Source organism: Hyperolius riggenbachi, chromosome 7 (genome assembly GCF_040937935.1).
Source record: "Hyperolius riggenbachi isolate aHypRig1 chromosome 7, aHypRig1.pri, whole genome shotgun sequence".
NCBI lineage: Eukaryota > Metazoa > Chordata > Amphibia > Anura > Hyperoliidae > Hyperolius > Hyperolius riggenbachi.
In genome coordinates this window covers 191,995,229-192,014,856 of record NC_090652.1, presented here as the reverse complement: position 1 = coordinate 192,014,856, position 19,628 = coordinate 191,995,229, and the positions used below count along the sequence as shown (strand labels likewise).

General features: G+C 42.9%; 1 protein-coding gene across 3 annotated transcripts in view; it reads right to left on the bottom strand.

The window, feature by feature from the left end:
- SF3B1 (splicing factor 3b subunit 1) overlaps window positions 1–19,628 on the bottom strand; it is a 315,589-nt gene that overhangs the window by 55,947 nt on the left and 240,014 nt on the right. For all 3 annotated transcript variants that reach the window (XM_068244953.1, XM_068244952.1, XM_068244954.1), the window contains 3 exons: window positions 3,337–3,519; window positions 3,146–3,257; window positions 399–519 (listed from right to left, as the gene is read on the bottom strand). In XM_068244953.1, the coding sequence (XP_068101054.1) occupies window positions 399–519; window positions 3,146–3,257; window positions 3,337–3,519 (416 nt within the window). The remainder of the gene's footprint in view (window positions 1–398; window positions 520–3,145; window positions 3,258–3,336; window positions 3,520–19,628) is intronic.

Genomic DNA, 19,628 nt, shown 5'->3' with positions numbered 1-19,628 from the left:
GACCTGGAGGTTTCAAGTGGCTGCGATGTGAAGAGCATCCTTGGCCACTAGATGTAGCTTCCCTGGCCAGCTCAATGCATGCTGGGAGATAAAGTTATTCATGTGTTTAAATCTATCATGCACCATGGTGCAATGTGCGTTCCTGCCTTTACAGGCTGCGTTCTGTGTGAACCTAGCCTAACGAGAAAGCAGCTATAGGGTTCAGCTGGCCAGACAGGTATGTTCAATAAAATTCTGTCATCAGCATTGTGACAGAGAAGTATTTTAATGAAGACATTTTGAAAAAAATGACAGTATCAGCAAACAGCACATACTGCTTTTTGCCACTGAAGAGAAAGAAGAAAAAATACAACTTAATATCCTAACAACTTGGCTACTGAAGTTAAAATTTTACATACCGATCAGCAATCCGTCCAACTAAATCAATGCAGTTCTCTTGAACTTTCTCATGCCTGTTTTTCAAAATAGGTGTAAGTCTTGGCAACAAGTCTTTTATTGGAGGAGTCATTTTATGCATACCTGTAAAAAATGAATGATAAAAATACAATATAAATAATACACAGACATATATACATACGCATTATACACATATGCAATAATATATACACAGTGGGTTGCAAAAGTATTCGGCCCCCTTGAAGTTTTCCATATTTTGTCACATTACTGCCACAAACATGCATCAATTTTATTGGAATTCCACGTGGAAGACCAATACAAAGTTGTGTACATGCGAGAAGTGGACCGAAAAGCATACATCATTCCAAACATTTTTTACAAATAAATAACTGCAAAGTGGGGTGTGCGTAATTATTCAGCCCCGAGTCAATACTTTGTAGAACCACCTTTTGCTGCAATTACAGCTGCCAGTTTTTTAGGGTATGTCTCTACCAGCTTTGCACATCTAGAGACTGAAATCCTTGCCCATTCTTTGCAAAACAGCTCCAGCTCAGTCAGATTAGATGGACAGTGTGTGAACAGCAGTTTTCAGATCTTGCCACAGATTTTCGATTGGATTTAGATCTGGACTTTGACTGGGCCATTCTAACACAGATAGGTTTTGTTTTAAACCCTTCCATTGTTGCCCTGGCTTTATGTTTAGGGTCATTGTCCTGCTGGAAGGTGAACCTCCGCCCCAGTCTCAAGTTTTTTGCAGTCCCCAGGAGGTTTTCTTCCAAGTTTGCCCTGTATTTGGCTCCATCCATCTTCCCATCAACTCTGACCAGCTTCCCTGTCCCTACTGAAGAGATGCACCCCCCGAGCAGGATGCTGCCACCACCATATTTGACAGTGGGGATGGTGTGTTTAGAGTGATGTGCAGTGTTAGTTTTCCGCCACACATGGCGTTTTGCATTTTGGCCAAAAAGTTCCATTTTGGTCTCATCTGACCAGAGTACCTTCTTCCACATGGTTGCTGTGTCCCCCACATGGCTTGTGGCAAACTGGAAACGGGACTTCTTATGCTTTCTGTTAACAATGCCTTTCTTCTTGCCACTCTTCCATAAAGGTCAACTTTGTACAGTGCATGACTAATAGCTGTCCTATCCTATGGACAGAGTCTCCCACCTGAGCTGTAGATCTCTGCAGCTCGTCCAGAGTCACCATGGGCCTCTTGACTGCATTTCTGATCAGCGCTCTCCTTGTTCGGCCTGTGAGTTTAGGTGGATGGCTTGTCTTGGTAGGTTTGCAGTTGTGCTATACTCCTTCCATTTCTGAATGATTGCTTTGGAATCTTTTTGTAGCCTAAGCTGCTTTAAATTTCTCAATAACTTGATCCCTGACCTGTCTTGTGTGTTCTTTGGACTTCACGGTGTCGTTGCTCCCAATATTCTCTTAGACAACCTCTGAGGCCTTCACAGAGCAGCTGTATTTGTACTGATATTAGATTACACACATGTGCACTCTAGTTAGTCATTAGCACTCATCAGGCAATGTCTACAGGCAACTGACTGCATTTAGATCAAAGGTAGCCGAATAATTATGCACACACCACTTTGCAGTTATGTATTTGTAAAAAAATGTGTGGAATCATGTATGATTTTCGTTCCACTTCTCATGTGTACACCACTTTGTGTTGGTCTTTCATGTGGAATTCCAATAAAATTGATTCACGTTTGTGGCAGTAATATGACAAAATGTGGAAACCGTCAAGGGGGCCAAATACTTTTGCAACCCTATATATATATATATATATATATATATATATATATATATATATATATATATATATATATATATATATATATATATATATATTCACACTTGTCAACATTTTCCTACTGTATGGATACATAAAGTTTTTCAGCTAGTGGTGCTTTAGATCATTACTAAGGATGCCGAAATATGCAAGTTTTTAAATGCAAATATAGGCATTATTGGATTGGTCTACTTTCAAGATGCATACATTTTCCATAAACCTGTAATAACTAAAGGGGCCCATACACTTAACGATTTTCTCACCGATATACAGCAGATTCTATCACTGTGATCGAATCTGCTGTGAAATAGTTGCGCAAACGCTGACCGAACAATCGATTTCCACCCGAAATCGGTCGTTCCCGTCGATCCGTCCGTGCGGAAGATTTCACTTGATCGCCGGCGGGTTGGGAGTGCATCGATAGCGGCGTTCGAATGTCCGACGACCGACGCTAGCGGCAATACATTACCTGTTCCGCCGGCACATGTCCCCGCAGTAATTTCTCAGTGCTGGGTTCCGCTGGCTTCACTTACTTCCTGTCCCGAAAGGAAGTTTAAACAGTAGAGCGCCCCCTACTGTTCAAACTTCCCCCGGCAGGAAGTAAAGTGAAGTTGTAGCCCTGGAGGCCAGAGCGGAGAAGAGACAGCGCAGACCAGGAAACTCGCGCCGGCCGGATCAGGGTTGGGGGGGGGGGGGGGGGGGGGGCGCGGCAGCTCCACAGATTGTGAACCAGTTTCATAGTGAAATCGATTCACAATCTGTTTGCAGTAAAGGCAGCTATACAATCCCTCTCTGATCAGATTCGATCAGAGAGGGGTCTATCTGTTGGTCGATCTGATGGCAAATCGACCAGTGTATGACCACCTTAAGAATCATTTGTATCTGATTCACTATCCCTCTAGGCATTACTTGTAAGTATATGAAAAGTTGATCATGTAGAATCACATTTACCTATAACATTGACAATAGCCTTTAGAGCTCCTAAAATGCTTCCCAAAACTTCAGGATATTCCTCTCCAAGATATTCGTATAAGACGACACCAAGGTGCCCCATTAATTTTTCCTAGATTTAAAACAAAGGGAAAAGTTAGGATGCAAAGAATAAACACTGAAAATGAAAAGAAAAATATTAAAATACATACTTCTTGACAGGTTTTCATGACGACAGCAGTGCGAGATATCAGATCAGCTGCCTGCTGTCTCACTTTAGCGGATTTATTGTTCAAACGCCACAACACAGTACCGCATATTTGGGGCAAATACGGTTTAACTCTCTTCCCAAGAGCATTAACAACGGTACCAAAACCATTCAGCATCACTGAATCCTAAAATTGAAAAACAAAAAAATTAAAACATTACAGAATCAAAATTATACTAACAGAATTAGCATTCAGGTAAAACACCTAAAACCATGATAGCGTGACATCAATATTATTTACTAGCTGAAGACCCGTGTTGCCTGGGTATGTATTTGTTTACTGTTCTTCTAACCTTGACATACAGTCAGTCAATGACCAAGTTTGTGAGCCTTGAAGTCCTTGGCATCAAGAACGTGAGAACGGATGCAGTTGAAATGTTCCCATTAAAATCAAACAAATCTGACTGGCCGTTTGTGGCTCTGCCCCATTTCAAAACCCAGTGATCCACTGTAGCAGGTATATTCAGCAATTTAAATACTCCCCTTAAAATAAACCCCAATAGATTAATTTTTGATTGAATGTTGTAGGCTCCACCCTGAATATTAATCACAGTCACCCAGTGAAAAGCTGTGCAAAGTTTGAGAACCCTGCCATTAAAGTAGACCTGAACTCTTGCTCAGGACAGAAGGTAAACCGAGAAATGCACCCTGACTTTAAAGAGTTTAGCTTTTCAATTCCCACTCATTTGTGTCCAATCCCAAGTTGTAATGTGATCCTCTCCTGTGTCACATGACTGCCAATGGCAGATAAGCAGATAAGCCAATTTGAAAGCACAGGCTGTAAACAATGTGTACTTCCATGAATCAGGAAGTAGAAACTGCAAATTTATTTCAGGATTTGTATCTGCTGTAAAAACAGATACGTTTTTTGTTTACAGGTTATTATGCTGTGGTGTATCTTTTAGAGCAGGGGTGCCCAGATCGGAAGGACTTCATGGTAGATCCCGACCCCACTACAGTTTCCATTCTGTATATACAAATGTGCTCCTAAAATTGTACATGGGTAGATCATTTTGACTTGCTAATTTTTTAAAGTAGCTCACAAGCCAAAAAAAGTGTTGGCGCCTTTGTTTTAGAGCATAGAGGAGTTCTGAGTTCAGGTCCACTTTAAGAGCACAAGAATGGCTAAAATTAAAAAAATTCCCATTTAAAAATGTGGTTGTTGGCTCTGCCCACTTTTTATAACCTTAACACACAGTTTCTCAATGACGATGTCTTTGACCTTTGGAGTCCTTGGCATCGACAATGTGAGCATGGGAGCAGTTCAAGCAACAAATCTAATTGTGGCTCCATCCCCTTTTCTGAATTTGGAGAAAACTCAGGTGTGTGGAGTTCAAAGTGATATTTTCACAACTTACAATAAAATGCTTTCTAAACCACCAGCAAGCAAACTAATACTCTATGTAAAACGTAGGTGAAAATTTGCTGTAAAAGTTATTTATTTACATAGTTATTTGGGTTGAAAAAAAAGTAATGTCCATCGAGTTCAACCAGAAAACAAAGTACAACTCCAGCCTGCTCCCTTACATATCCCTGCTGATCCAGAGGAAGGTGAAAAACCCTTACAAGGCATGGTCCAATTAGCCCCAAAAGGGAAAAATTCCTTCACAACTCCAGATTGCAATCAAAAATTCCTGGACCACCACCATTACCTAGTAATTATAGCCATGGATGTCTTTCAATGCAAGGAAAGCATCTAAGCCCCCTTTAAATGCAGATATAGAATTTGCCTTAACTACTTTGTGTGGCACTGCATTCCGCATCTTAATCACTTACTGTAAATAAACCCTTTCCTAAATGGCTAAACCGTTTTTACTCCATGCGCAGATCATGTCCTCTACTCCTTTGTGAAGGCCTAGGGACAAAAAGCTCATCTGCCAAGCTTTTATATTGCCCTCTGATGTATTTATACAGGTTAATTAGATCCCCTTTAACCTCCCTGGCGTTCTGGACAAGCTAGGCTTGTCCAGAGACGCCGGAGGTCACCGCTCAGGCCCCGCTGGGCCGATTTGAATACTTTTTTTTTTAAAACACGCACTTTGCTTGCTGCGTGTCCTACCTGATCGCCGCCGATCCGCCGCAATACAGGACCCCCCCCCAGAACCAGTGCGCTGCCTGGCCAATCAGTGCCAGGCAGCGCTGAGGGGTGTATCGGGACTCCCTGTCGACAGGGGAAGCCCTCAAGGAAATCCCGTTCAGAACAGGATTTCCGGACGGGTCTTTGCGCCGGCGGCGATCGGAGGGGTGGGAGGGATGCCGCAGGGAGGGGGGAATCATGTAGGCTAGCTACATGTTAAAAAAAAACAACAACAAAAAAAAAAAACTGGCAAGAGCCGTTCCCGCGGCCCTGTTAAGGCGTCTTTTCTCTAGACTAAAACCCAGTTTATTTAACCTTTCTTGGTACGTGAGACCTTCTATCCCTCGTATCAATTTTGTTGCTCGTCTCTGCACCTGCTCTAAAACTGCAATATTTTTCCTGTAATGTGGTGCCCAGAACTACATTTCAAATTCCAGATGTGGCCTTACTAGAGAGTTAAATGGGCAATATTATGGTAGCATCTCAAGTTTTTATTTCCATTTTAATGCATCCCAAAATTTCATTAGCATTAGCTGTAGCGGCTTGGCATTGAATATGATTATTTAACTTGTTGATTATTACTCCTAAGTCCTTCTCCAAGTTTGATATCCCCATCTGTATCCAGTTTATATTGTATTGTGCTAGACCATTGGTATGACCGAAAATACATGACTTTACATTTATCAACAATGAATTTCATCTGCCATTTATGCGCCCATATAGCCATCCTATCAAGATTCTGTTACAATATGTCACTATCTTATTCTTGAGAATTGATTATTCTGCACAATTTTGTATCATCTGCAAAAATAGCAACATTGCTTTCTACTGCATCTACTATATCATTAAGGAGAACCTGAGGTGGGTTATACAAATCCTAATTGCATACAGAGGCTGGGTCTGCATAAAATGCTCAGCCTCTTGCTATATTATCTTCCCCCAGGCCCCCTGCTCTCCGCTGTGCCCCCCAAAGTGAACTACCGTGCTAGCGACACAGCGCGTGTCGCCAACAGGCTGTTTACATGTATACGGTCATTTTCGCTGTTCCCCCGCCTCCTCCATGTCGCCGCTCCCCGCCCTTGTCCCTGCCCTCCAATCAGCAGGGAGGGAAGGGACGCGGGCGAGGAGTGGCGACAGAGGAGGCGGGGGAGCGTCGAGAATGTCAGTATACAGTGGAGGAAATAATTATTTGACCCCTCACTGATTTTGTAAGTTTGTCCATTGACAAAGAAATGAAAAGTCTCAGAACAGTATAATTTCAATGGTAGGTTTATTTTAACAGTGGCAGATAGCACATCAAAAGGAAAATCGAAAAAATAACCTTAAATAAAAGATAGCAACTGATTTGCATTTCATTGAGTGAAATAAGTTTTTGAACCCTCTAACAATAAAAGACTTAATACTTAGTGGAAAAACCCTTGTTTGCAAGCACAGAGGTCAAACGTTTCTTGTAATTGATGACCAAGTTTGCACACATTTTAGGAGGAATGTTGGTCCACTCCTCTTTGCAGATCATCTCTAAATCCCTAAGGTTTCGAGGCTGTCTCTGTGCAACTGAGCTTGAGCTCCCTCCATAGGTTTTCTATTGGATTAAGGTCCGGAGACTGACTAGGCCACTCCATGACCTTAATGTGCTTCTTCTTGAGCCACTCCTTTGTTGCCTTTGCTGTATGTTTTGGGTCATTGTCGTGCTGGAACACCCATCCACGACCCATTTTCAGTTTCCTGGCAGAGGGAAGGAGGTTGTCGTTCAGGATTTCACGATACATGGCTCCGTCCATTTTCCCGTTAATGCGATTAAGTTGTCCTGTGCCCTTAGCAGAAAAACACCCCCAAGGCAAAATGTTTCCACCCCCATGCTTGAGGACGGTGGGGATGGTGTTTTGGGGGTCATAGGCAGCATTTTTCTTCCTCCAAACACAGCGAGTTGAGTTAATGCCAAAGAGCTCTATTTTGGTCTCATCAGACCACAGCACCTTCTCCCAGTCACTAACAGAACCATGCAGGTGTTCATTGGCAAACTTCAGACGGGCCTGCACATGTGCCTTCTTGAGCAGGGGGACCTTGCGAGCCCCGCAGGATTTTAATCCATTGCGGTGTAATGTGTTTCCAATGGTTTTCTTGGTGACTGTGGTCCCTGCTAATTTGAGGTCATTCACTAACTCCTCCCGTGTAGTTCTAGGATGCTTTTTCACTTTTCTCAGAACCATTGACACCCCACGAGGTGAGATCTTGCGTGGAGCCCCAGAGCGAGGTCGATTGATGGTCATTTTGTGCTCCTTCCATTTTCGAACAATCACACCAACAGTTGTCACCTTCTCTCCCAGCTTCTTGCTAATAGTTTTGTAGCCCATTCCAGCCTTGTGCAGGTCTACAATTTTGTCTCTGACATCCTTGGACAGCTCTTTGGTCTTTCCCATGTTGGAGAGTTTGGAGTCTGCTTGATTGATTGATTATGTGGATAGGTGTCTTTTATACAGGTGACTAGTTAAGACAGGTGTCCTTAATGAGGGTGACTAATTGAGTAGAAGTGTCTAACCACTCTGTGGGAGCCAGAACTCTTAATGGTTGGTAGGGGTTCAAAAACTTATTTCACTCAATGAAATGCAAATTAGTTGCTATCCTTTATTTAAGGTTATTTTTTCGATTTTTCCTTTTGATGTGCTATCTGCCACTGTTAAAATAAACCTACCATTGAAATAATACTGTTCTGAGACTTTTCATTTCTTTGTCATTGGACAAACTTACAAAATCAGTGAGGGGTCAAATAATTATTTCCTCCACTGTACATGTAAACAGCCTGCTGGCGACACGCTGTGTGTCGCTAGCACAGCGGTTTACTTTGGTGGGCACAGCAGAGCGCATGGGGGGCCTGGGGGGAGATAATAAAGCAACAGAGGCTGGGCATTATATGCAGACCAAGCGTCTATATGCAATTAGGATTTGTAAAACCTAACTCAGGTTCTCTTTAATAAATGAATTGAAGAGCACTGGACCCAGTACTGGCCACTGTGGGACCCCATTGCTAACAGTCACCCATTTTGAATAGGATTTATTGACCACGATTCTGTTTTCTATCCATTAGCCAGTTCCCTATCCATGCACAGACTCTTCCCCAGTCCCTGCATCCTCAACTTTTGCACCAGACTTTTGTGGGGAATAGTGTTGAAGGCCTTTGCAAAGTCCAAGTATATCACATCTACAGCATTCCCAATATCTACATTAACGTTCACTACCTCCTAAAAAAGCTGAGCATGTTAGTCAAACAAGACCTGTCTTTAGTAAACCCATGCTGATGCTTGTATAGTACCTCTTAGTAACCCCTCAAATAGTTTGCACACAACTGATGTTAAGTTTACAGGTCGATCATTTCCTGAATCTGATTTTTTTTGCCCTTCTTAAATAATGGGAAAACGTGGGCTGTAAAATCTGTTGGAACGCTGCCAGTTGAAAGTCACAAAAGATAAGATAAAGGGGTTTATCGACAACTGAACTTAATTCCCCTTAGGACCCGAGGATGTAGGTCATCCGGGCCAAGTGCCTTATCTATTTTTAATTTATTTAGACTTGCCTTCACTTCTTCCTGCGTTAAATATTTAATATTACAACTGGAAGATTGAGACTCTTCTGCATCTGTAATTTGCAACAGTGATGTTTCCCTTGTGAAGACAGAAGCAAAGAAAGCATTTAATAACTCTGCCTTACCATGGTCATCCACCATTGAGTTCCCACCCTCAACCTTTAGGAGTCCAATACAGTCAACTTTTGATGTACTTGTAAAGCTTCTTTGGGTTAGATTTGATATCCCTAGCGATTTGATTTTCAGCTTCAATCTTTACCAGCCTAATTTCTTTTTTACAACTTTTATTGCACTCCTTATAATTGCTTAATGTAGCCCCGGTCCCCTTCTGTTTTGGAACTTACAGGCATTCTTTTTCCACTTCATTTTATCTCTAACCTTTTTATTCATCCATTGAGGCCTTTTTTCTAGACGTTTTGTTTCCATATGGGATATATTTACTACAATATTGACTGAGAATAATTTTTAAAGCTTGCCATTTCCTTTCAGTGTCCTTCCCTTGTAGTACATTCTCCCAGTTCACCAAACAGTGCCTTGTTGATTGAACTTTGCTTTACTAAAATTCATAGTTTTAGTTGTCCCGCTGCCCTGCGGCCTATCAGTCACCAGATCAAACGTTATCATGTTGTGATCACTATTTCCCAAATGTTCTTGAACCTGCACATTTGATACATTATGTGGTCTATTTGAAATGATCAAATCCAGTAACGTATTTCCCCTAGCTGGTTCAGTTACCATTTGAGTCAGGTAACTGCCCTGTAGTGTTGCCAGAAACCCTACTTTTTCCATTGCAAAGTTCGAAAAAAGTGATTTTAAACTGAAAATGAAAAATCATCACCTAGGAGAAAACTTAGGAGAAAAAGTTAAAATTGCATATGGGCTCTAGCGTAGTTTGAGGCCTCTGGCATTAACTAAATATTCCTCTTGAAAATCAACACGTGAATCTTGATTGGCTGTTGTAGGCTCCACCCACTTTCCTGAATATTAATCCCAGTCAGCCAGTGACCAACTGTGCCAAGTTTAAGACCCATGCCGCACATAAGGCCAGGTGGCACTGCTTCCTCAGACGGGGGTCACAGCAGCATTATGCCCACCCCTCCCTCCCTGGCCGCCGCTAGTTGAACTTCTTGAAACAAGTGGCGGACACCTCCTGGAGAAGGAAATTCTCACCGTGTTCCCTCGCCATTCGAGCAGATCTCAGATCGCGACCCGAAGGCAGCGCTGCAGACAGTGAATTGAGGACAGCAGCTTATAGCAGCGCATATGCCGAAGGAATTACCTCCGGTATACACGCTGCTATGGTAAACGCTCTCCTTCCTCCCTGCAGGGCAGGAACACCCCCAGTGGGCATTTGGCAGGGAGTGCTTCCAACATCCATGGTAGCCAAGATAGTCCCCTCTGGGAGTGGGCCCACACACCCCCATTTCCTCAGGAGGTCTGTGGTATCCCGTATTACTCACCAGGGGCTTCAGAATACTATCCAGCCATCTTGAGATGCTCTCTGTTAGGATGCAGATACCATAAACTATAGGTCACCCTGGATTACCTCTGTATCTTGGGTAGCATGTAGAAAATGCCCACATGAAGTGTGTCTGGTATTCGTTCCAGGAGATGTTGTGATGCAGCTGGGAGTGGTTTCATAAGAGCCCTCAGTTGTCTCTTGTACTTAAGCCTCATACACACAGTACAATTTTTCATCAGATCGACAGGTGATCTGATAAGAAGCTGCATCCTATGTAGATATAAAAAAAGTGTTCCCGGTCGATAATACGATTGATTTGTCCATTGATAACTAATCAAAATCGAATGAGTTATCGATCACATTCCGATAGGGCCATCGGAAATTATTTGTTTGATCCGTTGATCTGACGGAAAATTGTACCATGTGTACCCAGCTATGGTCCTATGGACATCCATTATAAATAATCCTGTGTTTTGACTTTGACTACTATGCAAGCCAGATAGAGTTAAGTGTGCCCTTGGTTGTGAGACACATATGCTTTTAGTATAGCATGTATTACCATTGGTTGATTTATGAAAGGAATGTTTCATGGTATGATATGAACAGTATATGTATTCTATGTTGGTTATTGTGCTCTCTACACATAAGAAGATTGTATGTATTGAGGAGTTTCAATTGTTGTTTTAGGCACTGTAATTGGCCTGAGGAAGACTCAGACGCAAAACGCTTTGCCTGTGCTAAATAAAAATTTTATTCACACAAGAATTTCGTTATTGAGGTAAGCCTCCTCATCGTATTCGTTTTTAAACTGGTTTTAATCTATTTTATATGCACCAGGGCGCCTCTTTTCCTTTAATTGTGCTTTACATACCCCCCCAACATCCCCTGTTGTAGGCGTTCAGACAGAACACCTGTGGGTCCACCACAGAAGTTCACAGTCCTTTTTCTTAAGAAGAGCAATCGCATCGAGGTCCGGGTGGGCCACCCCGAGTGGAGTCGGGTTTATTATCTCCACCTGTTTCCTGTGGTTGGTTGCCCCTTGCAACCCGTCCTTGTGAGTAGTAATTTGACATCTGACCTTCACAACCCTTTTGTCTTAACATACTGCACCATTGGGCTCCAGTTTTTGTTCCCTGTGCCTTTTGGCCTTAGGGTGCTGCGACACCCCTTCCACATTGTGCAGTCATGAAAAAATTCCTTTAGCTGCATTCTAATGAAAACCTCCATATCGTAGCAAAATTCCAGCTTATTAAAGGGTTTTGTAGGACAATATGCAAGTTCTTTAGACAATATAATGAGATCTGCTTCATTAGGTTTTATGATAAACCATGAGCCCTAGAAACCTATGCTTTATGATTAGCTATGAGCCCTAGAAGCATTTGCCATACAAACTTTCACACATTGTAACCTCCTGCTGTTCCCTGGCTTACCAATAAATTTGTTAATTGATGACATTTACTCATGGATTCAGTTATCAGAACCAGACAAGTTAGTTTTTTTACATTGGCCATTGAAAGCTCACTGATCATTTTCTGTACTAAATCTTCCATTTAATGCAATTTATGTTGTACACCTCTTTGCCCCCCCCCCCCCCTTCTGTAAAGTAAAAATAATGCAATGTAAAATATTCTCTCTTCCAATCCACCCCCCCCCCCCCCCCCCGTAAATTTGATGTAAAATTACATTTTCTGCCCCACCCCCACATCTTCTGCACAAACTAATTTATTAGATCGAAAAGAAAAAAAAAAAAGATCGGAAGTGAAAACTGCATGATGTGTACCAGACCTTAGACACTATATATACATAAACACACTTATTTTGATTCCGAGCTTTGGCTCGGGATCACTAAGATATTTACGTGAAGAGAGCGAAGCCTCGGTGCCCTCGCCTCCCATTGCAGAGCAAGGCTCCCCTCCAGATCAGGGCCGAGCTCCTCCTCTATTACAAGTGGCTTTGCAGTAGCCGCGCGAGCACGGCCATGCATGCGCAGTAGCATGGAGCTGCTCGTACACAAGTGGCTCTGCCTTACTGCGCACGCAGGCTTGTGTGGCCACACTGCAAAAAGAGGAGCAGCACGGCCCCAATATGATCACCGAAGGGGGCTGCGCTCAGCGACAGGGGACATCAGAGCACTGAGGGAAGCCCTAAATAGTATCCTGAGGCTTTCCTCTCTTTAGGTAAGTATCTCCTTTTGCATCCGAACTTTGGCTTGGGTACACAAACAATATTTTCAATGTACCCAAAATCACACAAACACTCCAATTCAATGACTATTTCTTATACTATTTATTGTCCGTTAATTGTAATTTCCATTTATTCTGTCCAGAGTTAGAAATGTCCAACTTACAGCAGACAACTCGTACTCGTAACAGTAAACACAAAGGGGGGGCTGGGGCTAAAAAGCAGGCACGTGCAGGGGGACTAAAAGGCCCCTTTGACTGTGAAAAATAAGCCCCGCCCATGGTCATGATAAGCTCCACCCACCAAGTTTGGTAAGCCCTACCCACTGGAAGCTCCTCCCCATCTAGGACACAGTAAAGAGGTACCATACAGGATTCCTAGTGTAACCATCCCTGCAGCTGTGTGGGAGCAGGTAAGATGGTGTCTCCCTGACAGCAGTGACTTCTCCCCTCCCCAGCATTTACAGTGACCTGTCCCTTAACCCTGCACCCATAGTGACCTCTCCCTTCACCTAGAACCCATACTGACCTCTCCCACCCCAGTATTAGCACTGCAGTGATCCTGCCTCCCCCCAGCATCCACAGTGACCACTCACAATGGCACCCTTCTTTTCCCCAGCAGCACCCCTAGTGACCTCCCTCAGCACCGAAACTGACCTCTCCCTCCCCCAGCACCTCTAGTGACCTCTCCCTCCCCCAGCACCCCCAATTACTTCCCCTTCCTGCAGCACCCACACTGATGTCTTCTGATCTCTACTTCGCCCAACATCCACCCACACCCCTTACCCCCATAGTTGGCAACCAGTACTCACATGACACCAAGTATCTGCACCCAGGCCTAACATTGCACCCAGTACTCACACCTGCATACAGCCTTCACATGACACCCACTATCTTCACCAAGCATTCACACTGATACGAATTACTCCTCAGATAGGACATGAAAATAAAAGTAGAAGAAAAGTTAACAATAGTGTAGTATCTTCTCAACTATTATGCACCACCACCCTCTCATGCAAGTTAAAAATTGTCACCCACAAAAGGTTTGTGCAATGCGCTCACCAGATGTTGGTGCTGCTCTGACAAGCAGCATAAAAGCATGGATCATCCGTTATACAATCACTTGTTCAGAAACATCAATTTGTAATCTCATTAACCATCAGTAGTCCTCAAAACAAGCAAAAGGGTAATAGTGCAGTATTACTAGTCCAGAAATGTACTGTGTGACCCAGCACCCGTGCCACAACCGATTGCACTCACCGGACTCAAGGAGGCGGATGTGTATTATGGTTTGAAGCAAGCAAGGAACTGAACAGTGGTCGTGCATAATTTCTGCAGTCTATGCGGTTTGTGATTGAGCAGTAATTAAGTCCGGTGAGTGCAATCTGTTGTGGCACGGGTGCTGGGTCACACAGAGTGCATTTCTTTTTGAAAGTATATTTTTTATTGAAAATTTTTCATAGAAAAACAGAAACAGCTGTGCCTGCCAACCGTGGCGGCACCAAAACATTTATAACATAACTGTTGACATAGCTATTCTACATTCCGGTTAGGTGCATAGGTAATAACCTGATATCTTCCTGCTTTGGTCCATAATTCCAATAAGAAACATAACACAGGATAACAAACAGTTATATCAAAAGAACAAAGACCTGACTCGGGTGTGTCTCCCCGCGAAACTCCAGTAGGGATCGTGGTAACACACTAGTTTTCAGTCATCAAATTTGAGCTTGTAGTGTGAGATCCAGCAGGACCATATTTTTTTAAATTTTTCAGGGCATTTTCTTTTAAGGTATATGGGCTTAATGATAGCTAGATCTTTATGAACATATGAAGACCAGTCTTTTTTGGTGGGAGGTAAAGGTTGCTTCCATCGGAGTATAATCATTTTTCTAGCATATGCTATAAGGGACCTGTAGGCCTGCATTTTGTGACTGGAAAGTGCATTTTCAGCCAGACATCCCAGCAGAAGTTGTTCAGGGTTTAGATCAAACGCTGTTCCAAACACCTGTTGAAGTTCTTTTTTTTTTTTTTTAACAGTTAAATTTTATTGAGTTTTATACATACAACTGAGACAATACAATGCAAGGAGTACAGCGTAGCTATTAATACAATCCTAGTGATGCATTTACAAGGCAATAGGTTTGTGATTCTCCAGGTAATATCAGTATAACATAGTATATTAATTGTTACAGAGATTAGGATTGCCGGATAGTTGCATAGGGTTTTGGAACTAACTGTGCTCTTTTAAAAGATAGTATAGAGAGAATGAGAGTAAAGTAAAAAGATTAGCACAGTAGAAGAAAAGACAAAGAAGAGAAGAAAAAGCCTGTCTCTTGCCCCCCCCAGAAGCCACGGTCAGCCTCGAAATCTGATATTTGAGTTCAATGTTTTAATCCAAGATAGGAATAAAGTTTGGATCTGTGGAATCCAAGATTCTGCTCTCCCAAACCCCCCATATCTTGCCATATTTCTTGGGACACTTCCTATTCAAGAAGGTGGTTTTATATAAGGGTAGTAATTTGTTTATTGCCTTGGCCCATTTACCCAGTGTGGGAACTGAGGGTTGCTTCCAACTCAGAAGGATTTGTCTCCTAGCCTGAAAGCAAAGTATACGCACAAGCTGTTGGTGTTTAAGGATGTTTCTCCCAAATGCCCTAACAGCATTAGGAGAGGTTCTAATAAGAGGGTAGTATGAAGGAGAGTATTAATTATTTTTAATACCTCTTTCCAGAACGGGACAATAGAGGGGCATGTCCAAAAATATGTATATAATTGCCAAGTTGTATCTGGCACCTCCAGCATCTGTCTGAATTAGCATTGCTAATTTTGTGCATTCACTCTGGCGTTAGATAAATTCTATGTAGAAACTTAATTTGTTGTAGATGGTCTCTAGCTGATACAACTGTGTTCGGGTATTCTTCTAGTATCATGTCCCAGTCATCTCTATCCAGGTCGGCAATGTCTTTTGTCCATTTCTGTAAAGTTAAGTCTAGCTTATTGTTATTCATGGTTAGCAGCTCAATGTATATAGCCGACAATGTTTTGGGCAATGTTTTGGTCAGTAATAACTGCTCAAGAGAGTCCATTTCTAGTAGTGGGACTTGGGTAGTAAATTGAGTATTATATGCGTGTCTTAATTGTAGGTACCTAAATAGGTGTTTATTAGGGAGATTGAACTGTCTTTTAAGTTCACTAAAAGGGAGTATAGACTGGTTGTTCTGAATGTGCGAGATATTTTTTATACCATATTTTGCCCATATTATTGGATCTGGTATGGAGAGAAAGTGGGGTAATTGTGGGTTGCCCCATAGTGGTGTGTAAGGAGATAGCGTAGACGTATTCGGGAGTGAAGCCCTAGCCGCCCTCCATGTCTTCCACGTCGTTGCCATAAGCTTAGTAGCGTCTGGGTTGGATTTAGGTCCCCTGTAGGGGAAGTTGGTGAGCTGCTCGTACGAACCAAGAATCGCTGCCTCTGTGTTAACTGCAGGGTTCTGATGGTCTTGTGAAAACCACCAGCGCGTGGTAACTAGGACTGAGGCCCAGTAATATTTTTGAAGATTAGGCATTGCTAGGCCTCCTATTTTTTGGAAGTTGAATGGTCTCTAACGCAATTCTTGACTGTTTTCCTGCCCATGTAAATTTAAGCATGATGGTATCCAGCTTGTGAAAAAAGGATTTAGGAAGCCAGATCGGGCATTGTCTGAAAAAGTAGAGAAATTTAGGGAGATGTATCATTTTTATAAGATTGATTCTGCCAATAAGCGTAAGTGGCAGGTTGTTTCATGCTTTACATTTATCCTCTAAGGCTACGAACTAGGGGGTCTATGTTTAAGTATTTATATGAATTAAGGTTTTTAGTGATTTGTATTCCCAAGTATTTAAATTGAGAGACTTTTTGGAGTTGTATATCAGAGTTAGAATTAAATTGGGGATTGTCGTCTAGTAAGAAAAGAATTGACTTGGACCAATTAACTTTGACACCAGAGTGGGAGCTAAAGACATTGAAGAGACGAAGGGCTTCCTTTAATGAATGGGTTGAGTCGTTAAGATATAGAAGTACGTCATCAGCATATAAAGAAATTTTTTCTTCCAGGTTTCCAATTCTTAATCCCTGTACATCTCCCGACTGTCTTATGTATGCTGCAATGGGCTCCATTGCTAGAGCGAAGAGTGTTGGCGATAAGGGACATCCCTGCCTAGTACCTCTACCCAGCTTAAAAGTATTTGAGATAACATTTCCCGTTTTAACCCGAGCAGTAGGGCCAGCATATAAAAGTTGTATCCATGAAATAAAGTTACCCCCAAATCCAAATTTCTGTAGAACAGCTATGAGATAGCCCCACTCAACTGAGTCAAATGCCTTTTCTGCGTCGAATGAGGCTATCACCCTACTCCCTGTGTTAGAATGTAAAGTGGATAGATTAGTAAGTAATCTGCGAATATTAATATCGGTGCCCTTGCCTGGTATGAAACCTGACTGGTCACAATGTATTAGTTTGTTAATGATTTTACTGAGCCTAGTTGCTAAAGTTTTAGCTAAGATTTTAGCATCTACGTTGAGAAGTGATATAGGGCGATACGAAGTACAGTGTATTGGATTTTTATCTGGCTTGGGGATGACAACTATTAGTGCCTCCGACATGGAGGGCGGCAGATAACCTCTATTAACCACCCTGGCGTTCTGATAAGATCGCCAGGGAGGCTGCGGGAGGGTTTTTTTTTAATAAAAAAAAAAAGCTATTTCATGCAGCCAACTGAAAGTTGGCTGCATGAAAGCCCACTAGAGGGCGCTCCGGAGGCGTTCATCCGATCGCCTCCGGCGCCCAGAACAAACAAGGAAGGCCGCAATGAGCGGCCTTCCTTGTTTTGCTTAGATCGTCGCCATAGCGACGAGCGGAGTGACGTCATCGACGTCAGCCGCCTCCGATCCAGCCCTTAGCGCTGGCCGGAACTTTTTGTTCCGGCTACGCTGGGCTCAGGCGGCTGGGGGGACCCTCTTTCGCCGCTGCTCGCGGCGGATCGCCGCAGAGCGGCGGCGATCAGGCAGCACACGCGGCTGGCAAAGTGCCGGCTGCGTGTGCTGCTCTTTATTTGAAGCAAATCGGCCCAGCAGGGCCTGAGCGGCAGCCTCCGGCGGTGATGGACGAGCTGAGCTCGTCCATACCGCCAGGCTGGTTAAAGGAGGATTGTAGGGTGGTTTTCAGCTTGGGAGCTATGATTTTATGATATTTGTTGTAGAATTCCACAGGGAACCCGTCCATCCCAGGTGTTTTCCCAGGTTGTAAATCTAGAATGGAATCAGATTTCATCTATACTGAGTGGTGCTTCTAGCATTGTCAAGTCATCTGTGGTTAGAGTAGGGAGAGTGATCCCTTGCAGATAATCGTGGATTTCAGCGCCAGTCAGAAGATCCTTGCTTTTATATAAGTTTTCATAGTAGTTAAGGAAAGTTCTGTTAATTATGTCTGGGTCAGAGGTCATTGTCTGGTCCTCTGTTTGTAGCAGTGGGATAGTACCAGTAGGCGGGGTGTCTTTTGCTAGCCACGCCAGCATACTGTCATTCCTATCACCTTGTTCAAATATTCGTTGTGTTTGGTTTAATAATCTTTTTTTTAGTTGCGTTGACTCTGTATACCTCAAGCTCTTGTAGGGCTAATTGCCAGTTTCTATATATTGTTGTATCTGATGAGAGAATATATTCAGATTCAAGTTTTAATGCTGTTTGTTCTTTCCATTGGATGAGTGCATGTGTTTGAGATCTAGCTATCTTTATAGCGCTCACGTAATGGCCCCTCAAGTATGCCTTGAAGGCGTCCCATTCCCCTTGCGGTGAGGCTGTGTCAGAGTTAATGGACCAGTATTCTCGGGATTTTCTTTTAATGATATCGTCTATAGTCGGGTCAACTATCCAGTGCCCTGATAGTCTCCATAATCTGTCACCTTGTCTCAGTCCTGTTCTCAGAACCATCTCCAATGGAGCATGATCTGAAATGCCGCGAGCCAGAAATTCCGCACTCACCACCATTGACAGTAGGTCCATTGATGCCAACCCCAAGTCAATGCGAGAGAGGGATCCGTGCGTAGCTGAGTGGCATGAATACGCCCGTAGGTTTGGATGTTTCCATCTCCACATATCTGTCAGTTTGCACGCTTCTATCCATTTACTAAATTCTGGATTATCTCTGGGTGAGGTTTTAAGTCTGTCCAGTATGGGGTCATGAACTAAGTTGAAATCGCCTCCTATTAACACTTTTTGGGATGGCATTTGAGTAATTAGCGTGAATATTTTATTAAGAATTTGCATGTCCGCTGGGGGGGGGGGGGGGGGGGGGGGGGGGGGGAAGTACACATTAACTATAGTTAAAGATTCATTATTTAATGTAGCATTGAGGATAATGTATCTACCCCCTGGGTCTATTTTAAGAGCATTCAATTGAAAGGGGAGATTCCTATTGATTAGAATTGAAACTCCTCTGGCATAGGAGGAATAGGTGGAGTGGTAGGAATGCGCGATCCAAGGTCGCTTGAGCGCGAGCACTCTACTTCCTTGAAGGTGTGTTTCTTGTAGAAGGCAAATATGTGGATTATGCCTTTTCAAAAAAATCAAACACCAACAATCGTTTGATTTTGGAATTGAGCCCTCTGACATTCCAGGAAACTATTTTAGCATCAGTCATTTTGGGTGCAGGAGGAATGTTTTAACCGGATAATAGGTTATATCATCCATAGTTATTATCAAAGACAATTCAAAACGGGGCATCCCGTGAGAGAGAGGGACAAGAGACCAGGCCGAAGAAAGAGAAGAAAAGTCTTTACTCCAGATGATGTAGTTAACAGAAAACATGGCAATTAAAGATACTTCATTAGTTATCATCTGTAAGATTACAACAGAGAAAACCCACCCCCAATTACCCACCCGGCTACACCTTAACAA